Source organism: Sceloporus undulatus, chromosome 4 (genome assembly GCF_019175285.1).
Source record: "Sceloporus undulatus isolate JIND9_A2432 ecotype Alabama chromosome 4, SceUnd_v1.1, whole genome shotgun sequence".
Lineage (NCBI taxonomy): Eukaryota > Metazoa > Chordata > Lepidosauria > Squamata > Phrynosomatidae > Sceloporus > Sceloporus undulatus.
In genome coordinates this window covers 53,166,095-53,192,721 of record NC_056525.1, presented here as the reverse complement: position 1 = coordinate 53,192,721, position 26,627 = coordinate 53,166,095, and the positions used below count along the sequence as shown (strand labels likewise).

The window sequence follows — 26,627 nt, the reverse complement described above, 5'->3', positions numbered from 1 at the left end:
ATAATAATAATAATAATAATAATAATAATAATAATAATAATAATAATAATTTTATTTATATACCGCCCTGTGGCGAACCAATCCGGGCAGTTTACTGGTGTTATATGATTACTCCTGGTTGTTCTTGTGATCAGTCTGGCTGCCATATTCCGTACCAAATGGAGTTTCCGGACTAGGCACAAGGTTAGCCCCACGTAGAGCGCATTGCAAAAATCAAGTCTTGAGCTTACCAGTGCGTTTACCACAGTTTCGAGATCCCGGTTCCAGGAAAGGGTGCAGCTGGCGTATCAGCCAAAGCTGATAACAGGCGCTCTTGACCGTCGCATTCACCTGATTTCTCAACTGAAGCGATGGATCAAGAAGCACCCCCAGACTGTGGACAAAGTCATTTGAGGGGAACATAAACCCTGCTAGGATTGGAGGTTGCAACCCGATGCCTGGTTTAGGGGCCTCTACTGTGAGTACCTCCATTTTGTCAGGATTCAACTTGAGCTTGTTTTCTCTCATCTAATCCATTACTGCCTGAAGATACAGACTGAGGGGCGAAATGCCATCTGTCATTGTTGCTGATGACCGAGACATGGAGAAATATCTTTGGGCTTCATATAGATGTTAAATAGCATCGGGGACAGGATGGCACCCTGAGGGACACCACATTTTAGCTCTATTTTTGTAGAGCAACTGTTCCTGATCAACACCCTCTGGAATCTGCCTGAGACGAAGGAACGGAACCACTGCAAAGCAGTGCCTCCGATTCCTAACTCTCTCAGGCATTCCAAGAGGATGCCATGATCTATTGTATCAAATGCCACTGAGTGGTCTAGAAGCACCAACAGGGTCACGCTCCCTCTGTCAATGCCTAGATGAAGGACATCAGTTAAAGCGATCATGGCAGTTTCCACTCCATATCTGGTCCTGAAGCCTGTTTGAAATGGATCAAGAAAATCGGCTTCATCCAAGACTGCTTGGAGCTGAAGAGCAACCAACCTCTCGACCACCTTGCTCAGAAATGGCAGGTGGGAAACAGGCCTGTAGTTTTTCATGTCCAGGGAGTCAAGGGAGGGTTTTTTTTCAAGAGCGGTCTAACAACCGCTTCTTTCAAAAAGAATGGAACATAACCCTCCCTAAGGGATGCATTGATGACACGTCTAAGAAGTGCCATCAAGGCATAACCCCCCCCCCCCTGGGAGGCCAAGAAGGGCAGGAGTTAAGAGGGCATGTCATCTTCTTTAACTTTCTAAGGACTTAAAAATACTCAAAAAAGTATAAATTCCAAATAGCAAACCTTGATTTTCCATTTTATATAAGGGGCACTATTTTGCTATGCTGTTATATTTAATGGGACTTGAGAATCCACGGCTTTTGTTATCCATGCGGGATCCTGGAACCAAACCCCAGCGGATAACAAGGGCCCACTGTATCTGAAATCGTAAATATATTTCTGCAGAGTTAGAACGTTGGGACTACGACTCTGGAGACCAGGGCTGAAATCCTTGTTTGGTCATGGAAACCCACTGGGTGACTTTGGACAAGTCATACTCTCTCAGCCTTAGGCAACTCCCCTCTGAACAAATCCTACCAAGAAAATCCCATGATAGGTTCACCATAGATCTCAATAAATCAGAAACCACTGGAAGATACACAAAAACAAAAGAGGACCATGTTGCAAGTGCAAAATAAGATATTCATACTTAAGGGGAAAATCTATACAATTTTATTTTAGTTAAGGTGAATATAAAATGCATATTTTAGTATTTAATTTGAATGTTTGTGAACCTTAAATCTAGTGGCAATTGATAAACTATTAATGCTATTAATAAACTGACTATTTTTCAAGTAAATATATTTATTGGCAATTGCCTAACATTAATTAACTGAACTATAACTGTTTCACGATTAATGGTAACCAATTAACAAAAAACTATAATTAACTAATAAAATTAGTTATTTGTGTAACTTCTGTTGCAATCTCTATGAATTGGCTTCTTCATACCATAACATAAAAAATTACAGATAACAAATTGGCCAGTGAAGGCTATAATTGTTAAATTTACTAATTGTCACTTTTGGATATTACATTAAGTTAATGTTATCCTTAATTTTGCACTGAACCGAGTTTATGTACAAAATAGTGACATAATTCTACCAGTCTTTACCAAATTTTGATTGTACTGAATACAATCAAAATGAATCCAGCCAAAAGAAATTTTAAAAACAGATCAAATTATCTGTATACAGTGGGATGTGTTTGTATGGCTGCCAGATATCTCCTTCCTGCAACAATGACAGTACTAAACAGGAAGTAGCACAAAATGTACCTGGGGGCCATTTCACTTACAAAATTATAGCCGTATAGCCACTTTAATTGCCATTGCTGCATCAAATGATAGTCCACACCCATGAAAACCAAATTATTCCATCATAAGAGGCAGAAAAGCTCCCCAAGGACGTCTTAAAACCCTAGCAGTAAACTAAGAAATTAAACAACTGCTTGCTGCTTTTTTATGACACCCAATATCTGTTGCATGAGGCAACACGTAACATTGCCTAATGGTAGGAATGGCCATGTTGAGCTTAAAAGTTCCAAATTGTCATGAAATGTGGCATAAGACTGAGGGACTGTGGGTGGTTGAAGCTTGATTGTAACTGGTGAGCTATCCCAATATATAGCAGCTGAGTATGCATACAGTGGTACCCCGGGATACGAAAGCACCGCGTTACGAAATTTCCGGGATACGAAAAAATTCCATAGGAAAAAACTGTTCCGGGTTACATTTTTTTTTTTCGGCTTACGAAAAAATTTTTTGGTGCTTTTCGGCGCTTTTTCGCACGAAATCGCGGCTTCCAGCGCTAGCGCCTATGGCTTTTTCGGGTTAAGAAAGATTTCAGGTTACGAAGGGCGCCGCGGAACGAATTAATTTCGTAACCCGGGGTACCACTGTAATTCTTACTGGTGGGTCTCATCTGGCTCTATATTTATTGCATAATGAATTTTTTTCAAACTGTCAAACCGTCCCCCACAAAGAAACTTCAAGCACTACACATAAAGAGAAAACTGTACACATCCCTCATACTTTTGAAAAAGTATTGATTAACTGGACGCTGCATTTTTGCAACTGGCTTAGATGAGCATAGAAAATGACAATTGCACTTTCGTATGAATTAACATGATATGACCATATTTTCTGTTGCCTCTACATTGCTTTTAAAATACTACATCCACCTAAGAAATACTTCTCTGATGGAAAGTCTGAAAATGAAATCAATCATTTATTTATTCATGAACATAGATTCTACTACACACCAAACCTGGCAGCATACAACAGGAAAGCTTTTGAGATAACAGAGACAACCATGTATTTGTTTTCAAAAATAAAATAATTTCACATCTTGCACTGAATGGCTGGATCCGGTACAAAAAGCAGTTAGTTGCAGTTTCTTTTGGATGACAGCAACTCTTCTCCGTCTGAATCTTGGAGGAATAGGTGTAAAAGACACGGGGCCTGAACAGACAGGCCAAAATAAAGCTGCTTCGGGTCACTTTGGAGGTATGCTGTTTAAATGACACATGAAGCTGCGCCTGAAGCTGCGCCAAAGCTGTGCTCCAGTCCTGTGATGCCACTTTAACTACCATGGCAACATGCTGTGGAATCCTGGGATTTGTAGTTTATGGAGGGGCATTTATAATTCTCAGGCACAGAGCTCTGGTGTACAGTATCATCAAACTACAAACCCCAGGATTCCACAGAGTGCTGTATTAGTGTAGGGTGAAAGTGCTTGAATTCTCCGGGAGACAGCCAGAGCAACAGGTAAATAAAGATGACCAACAGATTAATATGTAGAGCCTTGCATACTTCTAAAATGTGTGTTAAATTATGGTGAAGTGTAGGATGTAGCTCAGAAGACTGATAAATTGATACATGCCCCAAACCAGGAAACTCTGTAGTTTGGGAAACTTGCTTCCCTACTTCATTTCTGCTACCACTAATACAGAAAACCAATTTACCAAGTAATCTAAGTTACTGGATAAACTCCCCCTGAAGCACACATTAAAATGCAGGGGAGGAAGCAATTGCACTAAGCTTCCCTAATTCAGAAAAACAAGATTATTGTTTTTTAAAGGTGCCACTTGGTAAATTGCATATACTATGCTATGTAGTGGAGACGTTTGTGTGCATATCACAAGAACAAATACTCCATTACAAATCCAGATATACGGGAAATCTTGAAGGCTGGTTCACATGTAATGCAAGGTGGGGGGACTGACAGAGGAAATCTTAAGTAATTTTCTTGTCTTACCTTTCTACAGGGCTGGTAGGAAATTTCCACCTTTTACTGGAAGTTCAAATAACCTCTTCCTAGCTAACATTCCACTTTGGGCTGATCTATGGATGCAATAGAACAAGAATAAGAATTTTGCTGTTCTCCAAATATTGTTGGACTACAGCTCCTGACATCCTCTAATCAACATAGCAAGTGGTGAGGAATACTGGGAGTTGCAGTTCAGCAATTTTGGAAATGCAAACTTTCCAGACCTCCATTATAGAATAAAGTGATAGCATATAAATTGTAGTCCTAAATTGGCAGAATGGGAGGTACCACTTCAGGCTGTGCAATAGGGTCACATTTTAAAGAGACCCCCTCATTAACTCTTTTTTGCCAATAAATGAAAAAACTAACTCATTAGGAAGAAAGTGAAAATCCACTCCCCTGCAGTGATGAATTTTTAATTGCAGAAAGTTGGATTATTGTTTTTCCCCCTAAGAGCATCAAAGAACAATTCACCTCCAGTCTGAAATGGTAGTCTCCCTCAACATCAGAAGAGTACTACCATTGCATTCTGGAGAACAGCAAAACCTCTCTTTTGCAATCCAATATGTCTCCATTGCAGTGAGATCACAGGCCTTTTTGTAGGCAGAGAACAATGAATTCCTCAAAGAAGGCTCCATGTTTTTGCATCAGGAACATTTTGGTGGTGTAGAGGTAAAACATGCAAATTCAGTCCAAATTTAAGAAGAAAAAAATTGTTTTACCTTGGTTGGAGGTTTCAGTCTACAGGCCATTCTTCATGGTCCCCCTGTTGCAGCTACAATGTGGTATCTCACAATAAGGAAAGCGTGCAAGGGTAGCTGTGTTGGCCATTTGACAAATGCAAATAAAAATCCATCAGTGATGTCTTTATCGGCTTACCGAAATGCACAATATACTTGTTGCAAGCTTTCCAAACTCCATAAGAAAATGTTGTTACCTTTTTTCTTTTTAAAATAGACAATGAGTTTTATAGTAAATGTTTAAAAATGGAAATCTGAATTTAATGCAGATATGTTTGTATCTGTTCTTAGGCTGTGGCCCTCTATGAGAAACACTTGACTGTGTGGCCTTTTGTAATAAAAGCAACACTTTCTTTTGCATGGCTAATTTTTATTTTTGCATTAGCCAGCATGCAAGGAAGCAAGCTGGACCTTGACCAAGATATGGACATGAGGAATTCAATACAGGTTGAGTATCCCATATCCATAATTCTGAAATCTGAAATACTCCAAAGTCTAAAATTGCCCCATTGGGTAGCTGAGATAGTGGCACCTTTGCTTTCTGATGGTCCAGTTTCATCTACAAAATTATTTAAATTGTTTTGTATAAAATTACCTTTTGGCTATTTATACAGTGTATACAGTATAAGGTGTATGCAAAATGTAAATGAATTTAATGTTTAGACTTGGAATATCCCTCTCCAAGATACCTCATTATGTATAGCCAAATATTCCAGAATCCAATAAATAAATAAATAAATAATCTGAAATCCAAAACACGTCTTGTCCCAAGCAATTTTGGATTACAGAGCCTCAACCTATATTTGACCTTTGCTATAATCCCCGTCTTAATTAACCTACCACCAGAATCAAAGCTTTTCAGGGCCTTCATGGCAGCCACTAAACCACATTACTGCACTACACTCTTATAGTGCTGCTATTCCACTTTTACTGCTCTGGCTGCCTCCTGTTGCCTTCTGAGTTTGTATTCAGTGAGGCCTAAGAGCTCTCTGGCTGAGAATTCTAAATGCCCCTCCTTAAACTGTAAATCCTAACAGCCAAAGCAGTTAGAGTGGTAATAGAAATTCCTGATCCCCACCAACTGAAACTGGCATCTTCTCTGTTTGCGTTTCCTTGTATGTCAAAAGGTCCTCCAGTTTTGGCAAACATTTTATGTGATGTTTTTATGTGATGATTTTATGTGATATTTGTGTATCACAATTCATAATGTTATTGCATTATATATTTCTTTTAGTTCCTGTTAACCATCCTGAGTAGTGTCCAAATGCTAGAATTTTGTATAATTATAATTAAATAAGATTTTGGATAATTAAATAATTCCCACTAGGAGGAAAACTCCCAGTAGTTCCAAGATGGCAGCGACAGGATATGTATTTTATTTTGTAATAAATGATTAACATTTGTATGCGTTCATCAGAAAACATCAGTATTTACTTTCCATTGCATGGATGACTGCATCCAGTAACTGTCACCCATTTTTACTTATTTATTTATTTTTGGAGACACGTAGACAAGACCTAAAATACCAATTTGAGTTCACAGAGGGCGTTCCATTTACCCATTAAAGGTTTTGCTTTTCATTGAACAGCTAATTGTCCCCACATGACAAATTGCATATTGTTTTCAGATATATATCCCATCTGTATGTACAAAAAAGAACCACAGAGGAATCAGTTCATTTTCAAGGTCTGCTATTTGGAATTTATACTTTTTTAGAATATTTTCAAGCCATGGATGCATAAATCTGTGGATAAAAAATATCTGTGGATAAAGAGGGCCAACTGTAACTGTTGCCCTCTTGACCACCCTCTGATGTTTCTTGGCCACACATGGCCAAAAGTTTCTTTTTTCCCACATGCTCAGGGACCTACAAATACTAGCCTATCTTAATGCTTTATTGGTGAATCTCTGTATGGCCTGTCAGCATTACAAAATGATAAGAATTCAAAAGAAAATACAGTTGGCTCTCCTTATACACAGATTTTTTATACACGGATTCAAGCACCCATGGCTTAAAAATATTCCAAAAAAAAGTATAAATTTAAAATATCAAACCTTGATTTCTCCCATTTTATATAATGTACACCATTTTGCTATCCCATTGTATTTAATGGGACTTGAGCATACACAGATTTTGTTATTCACGGGGGTTCCTGGAACCAGACCCCAGCGGATAACAAGGGTCCACTGTATACAGTAGACCCTCCTATCCACAGATTCTTTATCCACAGATTCAATCATCCATGGCTTACAAATATTTTTAAAACGTATGTTTTCTTGACTTTCCCGTTTGATACAAGGAGTACCATTTTACTATGCCAGTGTATTTAATATTGGACTTAACCGTCCATGGATTTTGGTATCCACGGGGGAGAAGTCCCGGAACCAAACCCCAGTGGATACTACAGGCACACTGTAATTAAAAACAAGTGCTGATAAAAGCAACCTGCAATCAGAGCCAAAAGTTCTTTTAAAAGACCAGAAAAAAAAACTTTGAGGCTGTACAGACTGGTGATAAACGACGGCATCAGGGTGGAGTGGGGGGATGGCAACTGTACACCATGTGCCCAGACCCCATCCCCATGCCAGCATAATGCCACACTCCCCACCACACAGCAGGAAGTGTAATGGCATTCCCCTGGCGCAGTGTGTACATGCACTGCACCAAAGGAGTGACAAAAAGCCACGGCGCTGGTGGCTATGGCACCCTTTCTACAGTGCAAAAAGGAGCCACTTTTTGTGGCTCCTTTTTGTGCTGCAGAAAGGCCAGATGGGGGCCGCGGTGTGCTCCGATCTGGCTAGGAAAGGGGTGGGGTCCCGCTGCCCCTTAGGGGCTGTCTGTACAGCCCCTAATGCCCCCAAAAGGATACAAACATAGACATCATGTGTGCTTTCCTAATAAGAATGTTATAAAGACAGGATAACCTGCCTAAATACCCTCAAGGCACCAGATTCCGTATGATCCTGGAAGCTAAACAGAGTCATTGCTAGTTAGTACTTGGATGGGAGACCACCAGGAAATACCAGGTGTTGTAGACTATATTTCAGAGGACAGTATTAGCAAAACCACCTCTGAAGATTTCTTGCCTAAGAAAATCATATGAAATTCATGGGGTCTCCATAAGTTGACAGGTGACTTGAAAGCACCTACAAACAATTCAAAGCAAAGACAAAATGAGACTACCACAGATGTCCTATCTCCTTTGCTGCTTGCCTATAAATGGTGAGCCTTGTGCAGGATAGTATCAGGAGATTATTGCAAAATATAGGTGGGTTGACTGCAGCAAGTGTTAGGGGTTGAAAATATGATTAGCCTATGTCAACCTAGTCTTTGTTCATATATTAAGTACTTCTTCCTTTCCCCCCTCATTTTTATGCTTCTTTTCTTTGTAATCGTACTTAAACTCAACTCCAATTAAAATATTTTTAAATTCTGTTATAAAAGCCCAGGAGAGTGTCTTGAAAGATGGAAATATCCCATTCAGTCAGTCTTCCCTATGGTTGTCAAAGTTACCAAACTGAATCAAAAAGACTTCAAAAGGAGGGTCTGGTAATTCATTTCCATTCAGTTTATACTTAATTGGTCTTTTCACAGTACACAGTTACAGCACTTTGATATCACATTAACTGTAATCGCTCCATCTTTTGGAATTAGTAGATTTGTACTTCTATGAGATACTAAAAATTCTCTGCTAGTGAGCTCTGGTATTCACCAAACTACAAATCTCAGGATACCATGGGATATAGTTGTAACAAAGTGCTGTAAGTGGAAGAGAAGTGTCTGTGTTTATACAGGTGTTCAAGGAATAGCACTGTAACAGTGAATGTTGTTGTGAATGGATTGCTCAGCTCTTGGATATGTTTGAATCTGTCCAGCAGTGTCACAGATTTGTTGCTTCCCTTGTGATCCCTGGCCTTTTATTGCCACCGTGAATTTATTTATTTATATTTTATCAAAGAGTTGTTTTGAGGCATATATACACAGCCCTTCAGAAGTATATATCCCAAGATAGTTTACAATACAATTTTTAATCCAAAACAACAAGAATAACAATATACAATAAAAAAAACAATTAAGCAATAGAAGAGGAAAGTGGAAAAATTAAATTTGTGGACTTAAAAAAGATGAACTCATCAAAATGCCTGAGAGCATAAAAATGTCTTAGTCTGATGACTAAAAGTTTTGGGTGTCAGGCGAGCCTGAACAGATGTGTTTCATAGTTGAAAAGATCTCTGCTTGGTTGCCACCCACCTTATGTCTGGTGGTGGAGATGTTCTAAGAAGAGTAAATAAAGAACATAACATTTGGGGAGGGTTTAATACAGCAGCAGACAGTTCTTAAGGTATCTTAATCCCAAACCATGAAGGGCCTTAAACAGTCAAAACACACACCTTGAACTGAACTTAAAGTATGCCAATAGCCACTGCAGATCTTTCCAAACTGGGGATGTATGTTTCCAGCAAACCATTGCACTCCAAATCTTGGCTGCCAATTCCATTCTCACCATCTCTCCTGAGTGCCTGGCATGCTCACATGAACCTTCTTAGTATATATATACAGGGATTATCCCCCTTCGCTCAAGGCACAGAGTCTCACAGTCAGCAGCCATGGAAAAACAAGAATAATGGATGGGTGAAGGTTTTTGAAACTATGTTCAGTTTCTCCCCCCTGCTACTTCTGATAGAAAAGCAAAGATCCTAAATCATTTGGCTCCCTAGGGCAAGCAAAATTGCAACATGTGACTCATCAAAGTTTTAATTAGGAAAAGCAAAGATTAATAAATCATACTTCATATAGCACAACGTAGCGACATAATACCCAGACAAAGGCACTCATTCTTCTGACAAAACTGTAGTACTACCCACCTGGGTCCTTTGGATTATAGTCAGAAAAGCAAGTAGAAGCAAAACAGATCTCTAGCCCTGAGCAGCAGTTTCTCGGGTTCATTTTTTATACTTTCTTCCAAGTGAATAGATATGCATTTAAAGGATAATATTTAGTGATATAATACAGCATCTCTAGTGCAATAGATGTTGGACAGAGTGGAGAATAAAGCTGCGGGAAGAGGTAAGTGGTGGTGGATTAAAAAAACAATGGCATGCATGCTCATTGTTACAGTGAACTTTGCCTTCACAAATCTTGACCCTTGAACCTGCTGCTTCAAAAGATAAGAAAGAATTTTCTTTCACTGTTCTTTTGATGATTCCCAATCAATGTGGATCCTTTAGGCATAAACAGAAGATGCAAATGTGAAAGAAGAGTTGAGGGAATACTTACCACTTTCTAAAATCGCCACCATTGCTGGTGTTCCTGTGGATGTTTAAAAACTGTCACTACTGTATAATAACAGCAAAAATAATCATTAATAAAAATGTTGTGAAACAGAGGCCACATTGGATAACTTTTGTAGTACAGTAGTATATTATTTTTACTTATTCAACTCATTGATTGGCTGAGCTTATATCCCACCTTTTCTTTTCAAGAGTGAGACTCAAGACAGCAACTGCTTTTGTTGCACAGAGCTTTAAAAAAAGGATGGGTTCTATGCAATTTGATTTATTTTCCATTTTAAATAAGACAATTTGCAAATATACAAACAAACCCAAATGTTTGATTAGAGCAATGTCTCTAAACTAACATTATTTTAGGAGCTTTCTATATTTTCTTGAAAAAAGTTACCAAAGGCTAAAAATTAGGAAAACAGTACTAGAACTGTAGCCCCTGGAATAAACTGTGAGACTTTTCCCCCTTAATATGATTGAAAACTGAAAACTACAACTTGAAATGAGGAAGAATATCATCTGGTAGGATCTCAGAATATTTGTCCTTGATAGTAGACTGTCCTGAAGAGCTATTTTCTATACCCTAATTGCTGAATTGCTTTCTTTTGGTTCAACAGGAAAATAACTCTCCAGTGCATTTAAAAGTTGGTGTGCACTTTTGCAGCGGGCATGATATCTAGATTTTGCAAATCCCATGGCCAGCGTGGCTCTCATCCTGAGAGTTATGAAGAAAAATATGAGCGCCGACAGGAGAGGCATGAAATCCTACTTAGGAAGAAAAACTGGACCATGTGCCGTCTCATACATAAACAGCAAATCAAAGAGGACAATATGCTACTCCAAAGCCCACGACAAAAAGAATTTCTCCGAAGAAGGAATATAACAATTGAAGAGCTTGGAAGGACAGAAGTTCAGCCACTTTGTGACACAAAGGCAGCAGTTATTGCTGAGAAAAGAATGGGAGATTCTCACAGGAGAGCAGTTTTGACATATATCAGATGTTCATCTACCAGCCAGGTAATATGGTAGGAAGAGGAATTAAAACCCAGTTCAAAGCATGTTAATTTAGAAGTCCAAACCTGTGAATTCAGTGGCCTCTTTAATAGAATTTATTTATTTAGGATTTTTTTATTATTGTTATTTATATGCCCCCCGATCACTGGGAATCCAGGCGGCTCACAACAGAGGGGATAATGCAAGGTAATAACAATAAACATTTTATTATCTTTTGTCAACAGGCTAGCAATCTGTGGATTCAACCACTCACAGATCTTCTTAGACCATATTATTCAATGGTTGTGCAGATGTGCTGATGTGGACACACACACATCACCATTCATTTAATAAAATGGGGTGCAACCATTTCTGGGGGAAGGAGTGGAACTGAAATCCACAGATGGGATGGATCCACTGTAACCACAATTTACTTAAATTCAGTGGCAGTGAGCCAAACTTATTTTCTCTAGAGTAAGGGCAATGTATTGAAGATAAATTAATTTTTTTCCAGGAGTCATGGAATGACTGTATCACTCATCTTCATCCCAAATCTGTGCAGCCAGACTTCAGTGATGGCAAATTGTACTCCTCACCCGAAAACATGCTTGCTGTGAAAGTTTCTGGAAACTGTAGAGGTAAGCAGCAAAGTTTAAAATCATCATACATCTAGCCAATCAGTGACTTGATTCTGCATTTTCTACATTCATGTGTGTTACTTGAACATATTTTCTACTGAAACTAAAACATTTAAGTGACAATTGTTTTCACCCTGAAAACTCTAAATTATAAGTAATTTATTTTTTCTTTTGGTATTGTTTCCAGAAATAAAATATACATGAAAATAATAAAACAATGGTAGGATTTTTTAAATTTTTAAATACACGCACACACACACACACACCAGTTTCTGCCATATTTAACTGATTTTGAGATTCAAAAATCTCAAATAATATATTACTCTCCGTTGTTGAAAGCACTTAAATTGAATTTATGTTCACACAGGTACGCAAACCACAGTGGAATCCAGTCCAATAAAGAAAAACTCAGGCCAACAGACAGAGTAAGCAAGCATATTTATTGTACATGCCATTATTTTCTTGGACCTTTTATCTTTCATACAAAATATTGAATATTGAACATTTAAATTGACATGGACAAAATCTTTCATTAATATCATCAGAGTCACTTTCTAGAAACACTGTTAGATACTTTAATTTCGTAAGTCACATTGTGCATCCACAAATTTTCTATAGAAACATTGTCTAATGATATGAAAATGTTTCTGAGCATGTAAAGAAGTGATCTTAGCATCTGCCTTGGGAGCGTGGCCCATGATATTAGAGATATTTTGTGAATCCCCAGTTAAGGCTTTAGCAGTGCTGAATATATTTCAGTTCAGCAGACGAATTTTTTTTTAATTTGGTGGGGATACTTTCTTAAAGTTATTAAAAAGTTTTATTGCCAAAAAAAGATGCATAGAAAAAACTTTGGTTCAGTACTCAGACTTGGTTAGTGATAATATATTCCCTCTATTTGCAGAGTTGTTGGTTCAGGACTTTCTAAATGTAGTCTTTTGAATATATCCTATTACGTATTTACCCCTCTGCAAATAGAGAAATCCCTTTATAACTGCATGAGGAACACACTGTTGCCTTAGTTTAAAGCTTTGTTACTTATATATTAGGGCTGGATTTTATATTTTGGTGCTAGGTTAACTAAAGTAGTAACATAGTAGCAATCAAAATGTAAAAATAGTAATTTGAGCATGACCATCAACATGATCCCATAGGGATCAAGGGTTGGACCCAGGTGCAGCCCTTGCTAGAGACAAGTAGATTTCTGTCAATTATTGCTGTGTGGTAATGAGAACAGAGGCAGTGGCATCACTAGGATTGGTGTCACCCCAGTGCAGTAGCTCATGCTGTTACCCCCAAGCTGGCCATAGCCATCCCCTTCTGCCAGAACAAACAAAACAAAGCGCTTCATTTATATACCGCTTCATACCAAACTAGCAGTGTCTAAGTAGCTTATAACTGCCAACCATGGTGCCTCTGTCATAGTGAGGGTAGAACACTGCTGCTGCCTGGCAGCCATTCTAGGTCTGACGAGGCTGCTGGCCACGTGGGAAAGGAAGGAGAATATCACTGGGTATGAAAGGGAGGAGAAGATTGCCTTTCTTTCCTGCCTGGTCAACAGCCCCACCAGACCGAGAAGGGGCAGCCAAGCAGCAACAGAACCCCATATCACCAGTGGCCACAGCTGACATCCTTTCTCCAATCCTACCCACTGCCCTGCCCTGCACTCTCTGCTTCAGAAGGAAGTTAAGGGCAGGGCAGCAGGTGGGAAGAAGAGGGCAAGGCTGGCAGTGGTGTGCCAGGCATCTGGAAAAGGTGCTGCTGCCTCATGGCCTCCCTTTCTGGGTCTGGTGGGGCTGCTGGCTGGGTGGGAAAGGTGGGTGGTGGTGACCACAGTGGTCATGGGCTCCTTTCCTCCTCCTTTTATAGAAGTAGTCCATGCCCACCATCACTGCTGCTGTGGCTGTGGCACCTCCCTTTTCCAGCCAGCCAGCAGACCTGCTAGACCCAGAAGGGGCTGCCAGGCAACAGCAGAACCCTACCTTGACCAGCAGCCACAGCTGATGAATGGCAGAGGTGCCCTGGCTTGTGGAGAGGGGCAGCTGAGGAGTCTTGGGTAGATGATGAGCGATTGCCCCAATAGGTGTTCACCCTCCACTAAGGTGTTGCCCAGTGCAGACCATATTCCTGCACCCCCTAATGAGGCCCCTGAGCAGAAGGACCTAGTTCATGACATACACAAAACAGTAGCATAAACAAGTTCAGTGATAGCCATTCCAAACCTTCACACATGTGCAGATGAACATGCCTGGTATGAAAACCGCCCCTTCTTGGATGCTGCACAGAATTACAACATCTCAGATCAATCACAAAGCTGATCAAGAAGTGCATCTTTTAGATCTTGCAAAAGTGGAAAATTCCACTGGGTGGGTTACTTGGGAGAAGTGAGCAGCAATGATACTCTTTTTTAGCTTTTTCATGTGGTGAGTTCTTCAGTTTTTTGCTTTTTGCTTGATTTGTATAGAAATGTACTTGCTACAGAAATGTACTTGCTATTGCTATTGACACTGAATAATTGTTTGGTATTGACACTTTCAATACCTTTCTATGGTATCATTATTGCAAATTTTGAAAATAAAGTTCCATTTGTTTTCTTTTTCAGCCATGGAACAGCAGTTTTAGATAAGGTGAGGAAAATATTAAATGGTCCAGTTTCTTTAAGACATTGAGAACAACTAGATATGTTAAGTAGCAGCACAAAATGGATCCTAGGAATAATGCACATTTAATGCTGTGAACTATAATCATCTCACCTTTTCATAATCACTTCTATATACCTGCCTCCTTTACCACATAAGCTACTCTGAGGAAGTAAGAAAAAGTGAATAATATTTGGGGATTTCTCTTATTGAGGTATAAATAGTCTAATGTAAGCCATGGGTGAGCAGCTTTGTGGATCACATGAGATGCTCCAACACACCAGGAGTCACATAGCTACCATTTCCAAAATTGTTGTAATGGAAGGGGTTCCTGTCATCTCCACAATTGTTGATGAAATTCAGCAGCAGCTCCTATGTAAAAAGTGGCTTCAACGTGAGGGATATAGTGAATGTATTCTAGATTTAGGTCTGCATTTTAAAGAGCTATCCAGGGAGTTGGAATTGTTAGAGTTCAGTGCCTTAGACAATTAGAGCTCAGTGCCTTATATAGCTCCATTAAAGCTTGGACTGAAATGTGGAGCAGATTAACTGCCTCACTAACATTGGAAGTCATTGTAGCATCTCTGGACAGTGCGGAAACATGCTCTGGTTTTCTACCTTACTATAGAGAAGGAGTGGGCATAGTACAGCCTGCTTTTGTGGCTTGCTTAGCACCCACCCCAAAAAGTCCCCCACCCCAGCCCCAGTTTTTAAAAATATTCAGTGTGATTTTTGGTCATGAGGGTCAACTCAGCCTGGCACCCTCCTGAAGACGCTAAAATAAGTACCCAGCTTGTTGGGGGCAATTAGCTTACACATTGTAAACCATTTAGGGAGTGCTTAAGTGCACTGATAAGCAGTATAGAAATGTACTTGCTATTGCTATTCTAGAAGAAACCTTTATTATCCAGTCATGCTCCCTAGTTAATGGAAATTTATGGGAAGTTGAGACATTGTAATCTTTACTTCACATTTCTTCTGTATTTTATGTTTTACCAGTGAATATCTGTTAGAGAAAAATACATCATAGCAGCACACTGCCTTTTGATTGTGAATGGTAGGAGCTCTCTGGTTGGAAGCACCTTTAATAAAGACAGTTAAAATGTATTCAGTCTATAAAAGGCAAGGCTTTTATTGTTTGATTGCTCTGCTCACTCTTAGAATTTTACTTCAGACATCATCATCATTGTCCTCTTATAATACGCCCATGTTCTCCCACTGTTTCTTCTGCCATTTTTCTTATTGCAGAAATTTTGTTATGGAGGAAAATGTGTACAGTGCCCTTTAACTGTTGTAGGAGACATTGATCTGAAAATACCCAAAATGTTTGGGCACTTATTTGACCAACAATAGAAGTCTCAGATAAAGGCAGGCATGTTACTAGTGACCCACAGTGCTTCCTTTTCAAATGTTGACATTAAACTCAATGAGAACTGTAAATAGATTTATTTTTATTTCAGGAAATTACTCAACTTTCTAACTACCTCAAGGTGAGCATTAACCTAACTTGTGACAATTTAAGAGGATTATACCCTGACACATGGCAGAATCTTATTGGTGGTGGCAGCACCCACCTTTGGTACTTCTTCCTGATAGAGAATCTTCTTTCCCCTAACATTGCTGTTGTTAGGTGTCAGTTAAAACACATTTATTTGTGCCAGGTTTTTATTTATTTTTCTTGTATTTGTGTCAGTTGTGTTACTGTATTTTTACATATATTTGTGATCTTAAAGTTATGGTTTTAATTGTGTTTTACTTAAGTTACTATCCCCTTTGGGCTCTTTGAGAGGAAGGGCAGAATATAAATTAAATAAATAAGTAATACTACAACTTCCCTTTTTCTCCAGAAATATTTTAATCTCTAGAACTGGGAGGTTTTCTTGCCTTCAGGGAAGACCTTAACTGAGACATTAAATATAGGGCAATAATGCTGAAGTGCAAGATTTTCCATTACTTCAAATTTTCCATAAACAGGTTTTGCTTTTGTCCTTAGGAACTTAATGAAAACATTCTGCCTCAAATGTTTAACAACATTTGGTGGAGTTGAGGAAGCAGTATGAGCTTCCTGAAGATAACTGTGTGGCTTTGGCGTCATGTATATTTTCACAAAATAAAGACTACCATCTGCTGATGTGGTCGTTTCCCAGTTTAGACCCCAGTGGTGTTAAGTATAGCAGATAAAATCCCACAAGTCCATCCCCCAATGGTGGAAATGCCATTTTCAGAATGGATTCCCATTCTCTCTGCAGCCCTTCTGTGCATGCCAAAAATGCCCTGAAAGCTTGTGGGGTCCTTCTGGCAGTGGTCTTGTGTTTTGGGGATATGTGTGGTGTAGTTGTGAAAAGGGAGATGTGGAATAGAAAATTGCATCATGCAAGTGGATGTTGGCTGGATATAATATATTATACTATTATTATAACATTAAGGAGCATTATGGAATGGGAGACATGAAGGATGGATTGCAGATAGTGATATATAAAGCCAATATAAGGGGATGGTAAATAATGAAATAAGAATTAAGAAAGGAAATAATAAGAAGAGCATAAGTGATGAATTGTGAGATCTTAACGTCAGAGTATAAAGCTGAAATACACAAGCACTGTGTCACTTGGTAGTTTGTTTTAGGTTTCTATGCAAGGCAGGATGCTGTTTATTTCTTTGTTTGTATGGATGTAAGTATGGTTGTTTAAATTTAGTACTATGTAATGTGCTTACTGTTTGTAATTTGTTTTTATCAAATAAAAGATGTGTGTGTGTGTGTGTGTGTGTGTGTGTGTGTGTGTGTGTGTTTGTGTGTGTATGAGAGAGAGAGATTTGGAAGAGTTGGAGCCCAAAAAGAGGCTTGGGATATGCAGGAGCTAAACTTCTCTGCTAAGATACCAGATTCCTCTAAATTAGGGATTGGTATTGTGCGGCTCTCCAGATGTTTAAGTGAAATGTCCAGCATTCCTTACCATTTGCTAGCTGGATACAAAATGCTTACAAATCAGATGTACCTGGAGGGCTACACAATTCACATGGGTCCTCCATAATTGAGTTAACGTATCTCTCTGAATATGCTAGCCAAGAATTGAGACTGAAAAGGCCCTTCTCTGTGTCCCACCAATGAGGAAATACATTGTGGGATGCATAAGGACTTCTCTTTAGTGGCACTCAGTTATGTAATATCCTCCATTTGAAGGCCCAGTTTGCACTAACATTGCTATCATTTCCCCAGCAGATGGGCTGATAAATAAATTCTGAGATTGCTTAAAAATCGTTAGGACACATTGCTGAATCAGATTTCTTTCATTCATTCCTAGGAGGCACTACATCGAGAGCTATTGCTAAATCAGAAAATGGTGATTTTACAGGAGCTTCTAGCCGTACTACTGCAAGCAGCAGAAAAATCTTGGAAGGTACAAAATAGCCCTGATGACTGTATTAAAGTTGGTATCAACATGTTTTATCGGCAAATAACTGGAAGTGATCAAAGGCATTAGGATTCCTGTACTTTTATTAGTTTATTACAAGTAATTTTATGCAAAGAAAATAATCATTATGTTTTTTCTTTATATGAAAGGCATATATTCATATGCATATGTATTCCTCTTATGTAAATAATTTTAAATATCTTTAAAACAGTGACAATGCCATTGAAGGATACTGAGATTGTGGGTGCTGTGTTATTGCCTCCAGTGCTAAACCATAGATACTTATAGGTGTCATCCACACATGTTGTATGTATCTCCCTTCTAAAGAGAAGGAAGAGGCAAGTTTTCATGGGTACCATACCAAAAAACTGAGAGACTAATTATTCCACTATCCAATCATATCCCACTATAGGCCAGATGAAATTATGATTGGATGGTGTTATCAAACACCTCTAAACTCCAGAATGCAGTGTGTGTCTCTCAATCAAAAGCTTTTCAAAATCAGTCTCGTGGTGCTTTCAACCAATTGTTATCCCTTTTTCTCAGCTCCAGGACTCAAGTTAGGTTACATTTATACAAAAAGCAAATACATTAAAAGCTATGATCATACAAAATGTTAACGTATAATTAAATTATCAATAGAATTCAAAACAATTTTTAAGACATGTCCGTTCAAAAGGGAAAAATAAATGCAATATAACACTGTCATTAAAAGTCCTCATAACCAGTCAGTTCCCAGAGACCTGTCAAAACAAACTCTTCACTTGCTGCCAGAAGGAAGCCATTTTTTTTACTGCACATCCTACAGACACAGCAGAAATGGTGGTCAGGAGGTTTTCCATATTTTTGGATGCTAATAGAACAGGCAATATGCAGTTCAAGGCTTTCTAGAAAAAAAGTTCTGGGGCGTATGGGAGCAGCCACCAGGAATACCCTCTCCTGCTGCACCTGGGACACAAGGGAGAGCCTCCCTTGAAGATATCAAAACCTGGTCAGGCTTATATAGGAACACATGATATTTCAAATAAACTGGATTCAAACTAGTCTGTATACCCCTCAGTTTTTTTTAATGGAAAGAACAAAGTTGGAAGAAGCAGTAGGAAAATATGGGAAGGTCTGAGGAAGAACAAAAAAGGGAGACAACTTCTACTGCACAATAAACACCACATAAGGAAGAAGGAACTGGCAAAACCACCAGTGCGCTTTGCCTAAGAAAACTGTATGAAATTCATGGAGTCAATTTATTCGTTAGGAGATGTTTCCCCTGCATTGTTGTTATTTATTGAAATTTTAATTTAAATTTTTTTAAAAATAAATCCGTGGGGTTGCCTAGGTTGGCAGGCAATTTGAAGGTACACCCACACAAAAGAAGCCTTTGGAAGTGTTGAAAATACAGTCTTTAAGAAAACACCTCTTGTAGAGAAAAAAATGCAATTCAGTGTAGTTTGTCAAACAACTGAAAAATAAGATCAGCAAGAGATCTGTCAGAACAGAAATGTCCTGTATGGTGCATTGTGGGTTTTGAGACTTCCTCTGTGAAACACTTCTGTGACACTTCACAGAAACACGAAAAAACAGGTTGATAGCCTTGTAGACAGGAAGTAGCGATCAGATCTCAGCTTAGCAGCAGGTGGGTGAAGGCTTTTTATATCTGAGCATTTCTGCTCTGATAGATGATTTCCACTGCAGTCCATTTTTGGAACCATTTTGCAACACTCATGCCCCTTCCAAGCTTTTTTAAGCCGAAGAGAGCCCTTTTTTTAGTACAGTTGGCCCTCCCTATCCATGGATTCTGCATCCACAAATTCAACCATTCTCAGCTTGAAAATATTCAATAATATTGTTGAATATTGTGGTAGTGGATGGTTCTGTTGTAGGGCCCTGCTCTGAGACACTTTCCTGCCACTGTCCTATAAGTGTTGCATACCTCCTGCCTACTAGGGGAAAACGTTTACCAGCAAAAAACTTGCTTTCTTCCATTTTGTTCTAATCATATCATTGATTCTGGAATCTTCTTACCTGTAGGACAACACAGTTTTAACACAGTTCTTAGGGCCAAACTAAGTATTACTTTAACTGTGTGTTTAGCCACAATCTATTTTCTTTTTTGTTTTATATCAAAACTCAGTTTAGCTCCCCCTTTGTCCTAGTTTTCATTATGGATCAAGCACTGGGATGAAAACATTTCTTTTAGGCCTGACCACTAAAATCAGTACAGCTTAGACATGCTTAGTTTCAGCTGTCTTGTAATATTAGTCTGAAAAGAAACTCCAGATAATATTACTAACAATGAAATAGAAGCAAAATATCAGGGCTGGACAACTTTGGAAGGTTTGGAAATGGGTGTAAGGGGGGCAAAATAAGGGCATCCCCCATATAGCAGTTCCCCACCCCCACCCCTGATAAAATCCGCCCCAGATTTCTAGCATTGCAGTAAAAATGCTGAGCAATTAGAGTTTAGGCATCCAAAGAAATGTTGCAGGCAAAGTTACCCAGGGAATGCAAACACCGCAGATAAAAGAGTTTTAACTGTGAATGATTTTTCAATTCTCTGAAGTGCTAGAAATTTGAGGAATGCAGAAGCATTTCATCTGAGGGAAGATAATTATTATTAGTGGAGGCAATGCCTTAATTTTGCCTCCCACTGTAGCTACATCTCTGGTCTGGGGCACATTTTTCTTTCCTGGGCCTACTGTGTGTCACACCAACCCCATAAATGTGCAAAAATGATAAACAGTCAACATTGGAAATGTCCACAAGTGTATTACTGTTTGGTGAGGACCCACACCTTGTTTTATAATAAAATTACTATTAGAGGCAAGCAGAAAACCCTATTATGGGGGCATATTGTTTTTTATCTTGTCAGGGGCAGTGAAAATGACAAAAGCCATGTGTGCCCAAGCCAGCATATTTGTATATTTGTACATTTTCATTTACTGACCAATTATTGGAATGTGATGATAGAAAATGTTCAACTTTCTTTTCCTGTCAGGGTCAGTTAAATGAAGACAAACTCAAGTGCAGACTGGATACTTTGGAGAATCAACTGCAGATTTGCACTCAGGTAACATCTTTGGATCAAAAAAGAAGACTTATTTTTCAAAGCTGAGATAACTTGGACATTTATATCAGGCATGGCCTACTTCGGCATTCTTGCAGGTTCTTTTCTGTTACTTGCGTATCTCTTACAGATAAGGTGTATATTAACATGTCTCAAGAGTGGTCAACATCAGCCTCTGAACACAAATCTGGCCCATTTGTGTTTCTAGTACAACACCTGATGAATGTCCATCTGACCTCATAACACTATTCCTTCATCTTTCCAAGATATTTTTGGGGGGAGTTTCCCATTCTAAAAAGATGGAATTCTTCTAGCTAGGCAATAAGAGATTTAAACTAAAATATGCTTATTTTTTTCCACACGCACCAGCAGAACACAGTCACTGTTGAAAAGTCACCCTAAGAGGTCTATAATACTCCTTTGACTGTCTAGAAAGTGTATGAGAGAGCAGTATACTAACCTTTTGCATGAAATTAATAAGGAGGCTCATCACTGCTTTTCTTTACACATAATATCAGCAGCACCTGTTGTTTTTTTATAATTATATCACGATTACAGTTTTGGTGGCTGGATAAAAGTGTTTTGAAATATAAATCTCTTGGCTATCCCCGGACTATATTAAAAGTAAAGAACTTCCCAAGGCATGACTGTTTAAAATGCTGTTGCTGTTCTCCAATTTTAACCTCCTGTTAATGGGAATGATGGAACAAATACTACCCCTAAATGAGTTTACTACATTGTTCAGTGCAAAAAATCAGCCAGGACAAGATGTTTAACTCAATAAATTATGGCTCCTATTGTTTTTAATTGTTAGACTCAAATTGTTAAACTGTGATTTAATTCCAGTGAAGTCTGTAAAAGTTAATTTGGTCATGACTGATGTTCTGTGGATTTCTGTGAGCCTAAACTGGAGATGGACAAAATGTGGACATCCCCACCCTGAACCCAAATTCTGCCCTGTGTGATCCATGCCCTTTATCATTAGCTGTGCCATGCACATACCCCAAAATGTGACATAAAATCTCCAACATTTCCTGCTAATTGGCAAGGGGAAATGACCTGGCATGGATCCATGATACAATCACTCCTGGTTTTGGAAAAAAGGCCCTTGGACCCAAAACAAGCCAGATCCAAGAATAGGGTGGAATGACCAACAGAACTCAGAAAGAGTGCAGTCATCACCATCATGTTCCTCGTAATCATCATTCTACCTTTTCCCAAAAACTAGGGCTTACATGTTAAAACAAGTATAATATGGTTAAAATATACAAAAAAGCAACATTAAAATGAAAACTATTAACACTGAAACTAGTATGTAGAGAGATCTTGTAGCACCTTTGAGACTGATTGAAAGAAAGAACTTGGCATCATGAGCTTTTGTCATCTACGAAAGCTAATGCTGCCAACTTTTTCAGTTAGTTTCAAAAGTGCTACAAGATCTCTATATACTAATTCTAAAGACTAACACAGCTATATCTTTGAATTCTACTAAAACCAGTTTAAAACGTATTAACAACTATTACAATTTAAAAATGGCAATTAAAACAATTCAACATGATCTTAAAAGCACTTTTTAAAAAAACCTCAAAAATCTGTTGACCATTTGTGGGAATATCTTGGTTTTGGAGGCATCAGAGAAATGGATGCAGCTTTCTTAGGTCTTAGGGTGGATATAGCCTCCAGACCTCTGAAAGTTGTTCCCCCTGGTATAGGTTGGATCCAACCCAATATTTTAAAAACAGGAATCATTTCCTAGTTTTCTGTTGTTTTGTCTAGAGTTATTCAAAGAAGAGCTTAAAATGGATCGTCCTGGAGCTAGAAGATCAAAAGCAGACCTATGAGCAAAAAGTGAAAGAGTCTCTTCAGAAATTACTTGAAGAGAAACTGCAAGCAGAAAGACAACTTGAGAATGCTCAGGTAGGCATGAGACTTGAGCACTGCAGCTCTTGGCTACTGGGCAGAATTTTCATACCATTTCCCAGCTGATCCCTTGCAATATAAGAATCTTGTTACATATTAAGTGACACACAAGGGTGAAACTCCAGAGCAGCATAAGAAATGAATGTTTTCTGAGAATGATTGATTGATGACAATAACCTCTTGAGTGTATCACTGTGTTTCTTTCTGCTTGAGGCATAATCTTCCCTATTGCTCAGCAGATGGGAGTTTGGGATTTGCACCAGGCTATAACATTTCATTCCCAGTGCTTGCAGGTTTTGCTTTGTACAACTGAGCGTATTTTTCCTCCCTTTCCAAAGCTTGTTTTGAATGTCAAGCACAGAAATATAGCCATACTGAAAAGCAGTCAGGAATGTATCCAGTGATGAATACTATATCCACAGAAAAAATACCATTGGTATAGAAGTGGCTCAGCTACAAATCAGGAAGTCTCTGGTTCCAAGCTCATATTTGCCATCTTTTCTCAGCCCCAGAGCCTACTTAAACAGCACAGAGTCCTTGCATGAAGGAGAGGAGAGTGCTCAAGAAAATCCCTTGCAATATTCATGCAGTGGAGTGAATGAATAAATGAATATATTGATTAACCGTCTAAATCAATTTACAGCATCGTGCAGTTCTCAGATAGAACCCCAGGGGATAGACAAGTCACCTTTATACACAGTGATCTGGCATACTGCAAAGCTTGCCTTATTATCTTTATATCTTCAAAGATTATTTATTTCATCTCTTGAGAATTGAAACGCCAAAGCAACAAGGTTTCTAAGTGTTCTGGATTGTTTATTACTACTACCACTGGTGGTGGTGGTGGTTTAGTAATGTTGCTTTATTTTATTTCATTATATACTTACTGATAATTGATTTCATATTTTTAGAAAGTCCAACAATAAACAGTACTAAATAAATATAAAGGAGAGGGGCTCGCCTTTCCACAAATGCACATCACATGTTGCACAGGAGCCCTGGTGGCACAGTGGTTTAAAATGCCAGTATTGCAACCACAACCAAGGTTGACTCAGCCTTCTATCCTTTCATAAGTCAGTAACATGAGTACCCAGCTTATTGGTGGCAATTGGCTTACACACTGAAAACCCACTTCTTAGAGAGTGCTTAGTTCAGTATGAAGTGGTATAGAAATTGAAATGCTATTGCTATTGCTGTTGCTATGTTTCCACACATGCATACCACCATTGCAAGTTGAATGGATAGCACCTTTTGTTTCAAGCTTGGAAAAGATACTATTTTGTATTAGAATTTCCCCCAGCCAGCTGCAGCCCAAAACAGGTAATTTTTCCAAGGGCTGAGAAATAGCTTTCAAAGAACACACACACACACACACACACACACACACGTGTCCTTGGATCAAAAGCTCAACCCACAGCAGTTGCAACATGTTGTGAGCTATGCAGTGAAGCAGGCATGTTGGGATATGTTTCAGTAGTTGCCTCGTTCAGCCCTATGTCCAATAGCTGAAGTAGATGGTGTTTTATGTACTGTGATCACATCAGCTACATCAGAAAAAGGGCTAACAATGTCTGCATCTGTACTGGAGAGATACAGTAACCCAGCTTGACACCACTTTAACTGTCATGGCTCCATTCTATGGAATTCTGGCAAGTGTAAGAAAGTGTACACTTCTCAGAATACCATAGCATAGAGCCATGGCAGTCAAAATGGTGTCAAACCAGGTTATTTCTCCAGTGCGGATGCCACCTATTTCAACCTTCACTGCCTGAGAGAAGCAATGTTTATCCTAGGCAGGAAGTTTCTACAGCAATTGGCAGGAGGGAAAAAGTATTATGAAAACATCATTCCTTGGGGAGAAGATTAAAAATCTCCATCAGGGTTGATGCTCTGTATTTTGTTTTAAATAATGATCAACAAATCCCAGAAGCACATTTAATGCATTATCCAACTTGTTCCTACAGCGTCCTCTTTTTTCATATCTCCACTGGATGGCACCTATGGAAAGATAATAACTATGGGATAGAAAATATTTAGAGATGATTTCCAGTGAAGTGAAAACTGTTGGTAAAGATGTTTGAATTTTTTGACTTTTGCACAGCCCACTGTTTAAGAGAAACATGTGCTGTTGCTTTGTAGAAGTACAATAGTGCAATTGATGACTCCCCTGATGGTTTCAGAGGCTGCCTCTTCGTACATTTGGCAGTCAGTTTGAAAACAGCAAGTGTCTGCACTGCTTCTTAGTAGCACACGTCATGCCAAAACATAACTTTTCAGGCCAGCCTTGAGTGACACAGCCATGGATCTCAAGGACATATGGCCCTTGTGATCTCTTCTAACTATGATTCTATAAGTTGGGTATAGTCAGATAAAGACAGGCAAAAAGAGCAACTAATGTGTGGTACCAGGCTGATTCCAGTCAGGTTTTAGAATTGCCACTGGACCATATAGTAAAACAGCTTTACTCTCAACAAAGCATATATGTTAATTTGGGCAAGAGTTTGGACAAGTTCAGCGGGTCATACTGGGTGGGAGTTTCTGGTCATTCAGAAAGTAACTCCCCAAGACCTGATTCTGACATGTTTATGTCTTTGATTCTCACATCTCCTGCTAGAGAGCCTTAGCTATTGCAGAGGAAGACCGTACCCTCTGGAAAGAATACTGCAGTGCATTAAAGCAAGACTGGAACCAGCTGAGTGACAAGCATGTTGAACTAGAAAACAAGCTCTACATCTTGGAAAACAAACTTCAGGTAACCTCCTTATATCTCTTTGCAAAAATGTATTTCACACTAATAACTCTAAGGCTGTTACAGGGTGAAGGCCCCTTGGCAGCCCAGTTGTTTAGGCTAAACAACAGGAGTCCCGGCCAACATTGGCCAATGGTAAGAATTACAGAAGTTGTTGTCCAGAATATCCAGAACACCAAGGATTCCTTGCCCCAAGTTATCAAAAGCAGAATTTAAAATGGGACTGTAGTGGCTAACATCAGGGTGAATAAGCTTAACCCAGGGTAGGAATTATGGGGACTATAGACTATATATGGTCTGCCAGATTCTCACTGGCCCCCAGCATGCACACGCACAGACACACACCAACATTTCAGTCTAAAATTTTATAATTTTGGCACATGGGCCAAAAGGGCCAATTTTCATGCTATCCCACACATGCATATTTGCAGGCCCCAAAATAAATCAGACATGACCTTCCCTCCACTTCCAGAGCAGATGTGATCCCCAGATGTTGGAGATAAAATCTGAGAAGAAACAGCACCCATATCTTCACCCTGAACAATATGGTCCAACCAGATGATAAAAGTGTTCATCTGTTCTGACCCAAGAGCACAGACGCACCCGTTGGATACATCTTGGAAAGTTATTTGTGCTGCTCTACGAAGGAATGGGAAGGGGCAGGATGTCATATTCATTATATGAACCTTTCTTCCATTTCAGGACACAGCTACACTTTGATCAAACTACTTATGGAAGTGTAGAGACAAAATAAACTATCTATTTTTGAGATTATTAAGGCAACACAGCTGTAGGTGCATTGTCTGTCAGTGCTGTTACATGTACTTTGCTTTTAGAGGTAGTTGGGAAATGGGAAGGTGTTTCCCTTAGACAGATGTTT

General features: G+C 39.0%; 1 protein-coding gene and 1 long non-coding RNA gene across 13 annotated transcripts in view; one reads left to right on the top strand and one right to left on the bottom strand.

The window, feature by feature from the left end:
- The window catches only part of LOC121929343, a 7,516-nt gene extending 2,393 nt beyond the window's left edge, over positions 1 to 5,123 (bottom strand). For both annotated transcript variants that reach the window (XR_006103656.1, XR_006103657.1), the window contains exons 1-2: positions 5,034 to 5,123; positions 4,300 to 4,385 (exon numbers count right to left, since the gene is read on the bottom strand). This is a non-coding gene — a long non-coding RNA (uncharacterized LOC121929343). The remainder of the gene's footprint in view (positions 1 to 4,299; positions 4,386 to 5,033) is intronic.
- Positions 1 to 26,627, top strand: part of TRAF3IP3 (TRAF3 interacting protein 3) — a 41,015-nt gene that overhangs the window by 2,363 nt on the left and 12,025 nt on the right. For 3 of the 11 annotated variants that reach the window (XR_006103655.1, XM_042464808.1, XM_042464819.1), the window contains exons 2-10: positions 10,952 to 11,351; positions 11,842 to 11,965; positions 12,333 to 12,390; positions 14,568 to 14,592; positions 16,065 to 16,094; positions 17,907 to 18,002; positions 21,010 to 21,081; positions 22,855 to 22,995; positions 25,613 to 25,750. Coding sequence is in view for 10 of the 11 variants with exons in the window: in XM_042464808.1 (XP_042320742.1) it covers positions 11,004 to 11,351; positions 11,842 to 11,965; positions 12,333 to 12,390; positions 14,568 to 14,592; positions 16,065 to 16,094; positions 17,907 to 18,002; positions 21,010 to 21,081; positions 22,855 to 22,995; positions 25,613 to 25,750 (1,032 nt within the window). In the remaining variant the exon portion in view is untranslated. Of the gene's footprint in view, positions 1 to 432; positions 458 to 872; positions 1,017 to 3,750; positions 3,810 to 4,849; positions 4,984 to 5,352; positions 5,499 to 6,110; positions 6,179 to 10,038; positions 10,120 to 10,951; positions 11,352 to 11,841; positions 11,966 to 12,332; positions 12,391 to 14,567; positions 14,593 to 16,064; positions 16,095 to 17,906; positions 18,003 to 21,009; positions 21,082 to 22,854; positions 22,996 to 25,612; positions 25,751 to 26,627 lie in introns of those variants that run through there. The other 8 variants (XM_042464818.1, XM_042464812.1, XM_042464811.1 and 5 more) reach the window with 8 other exon arrangements.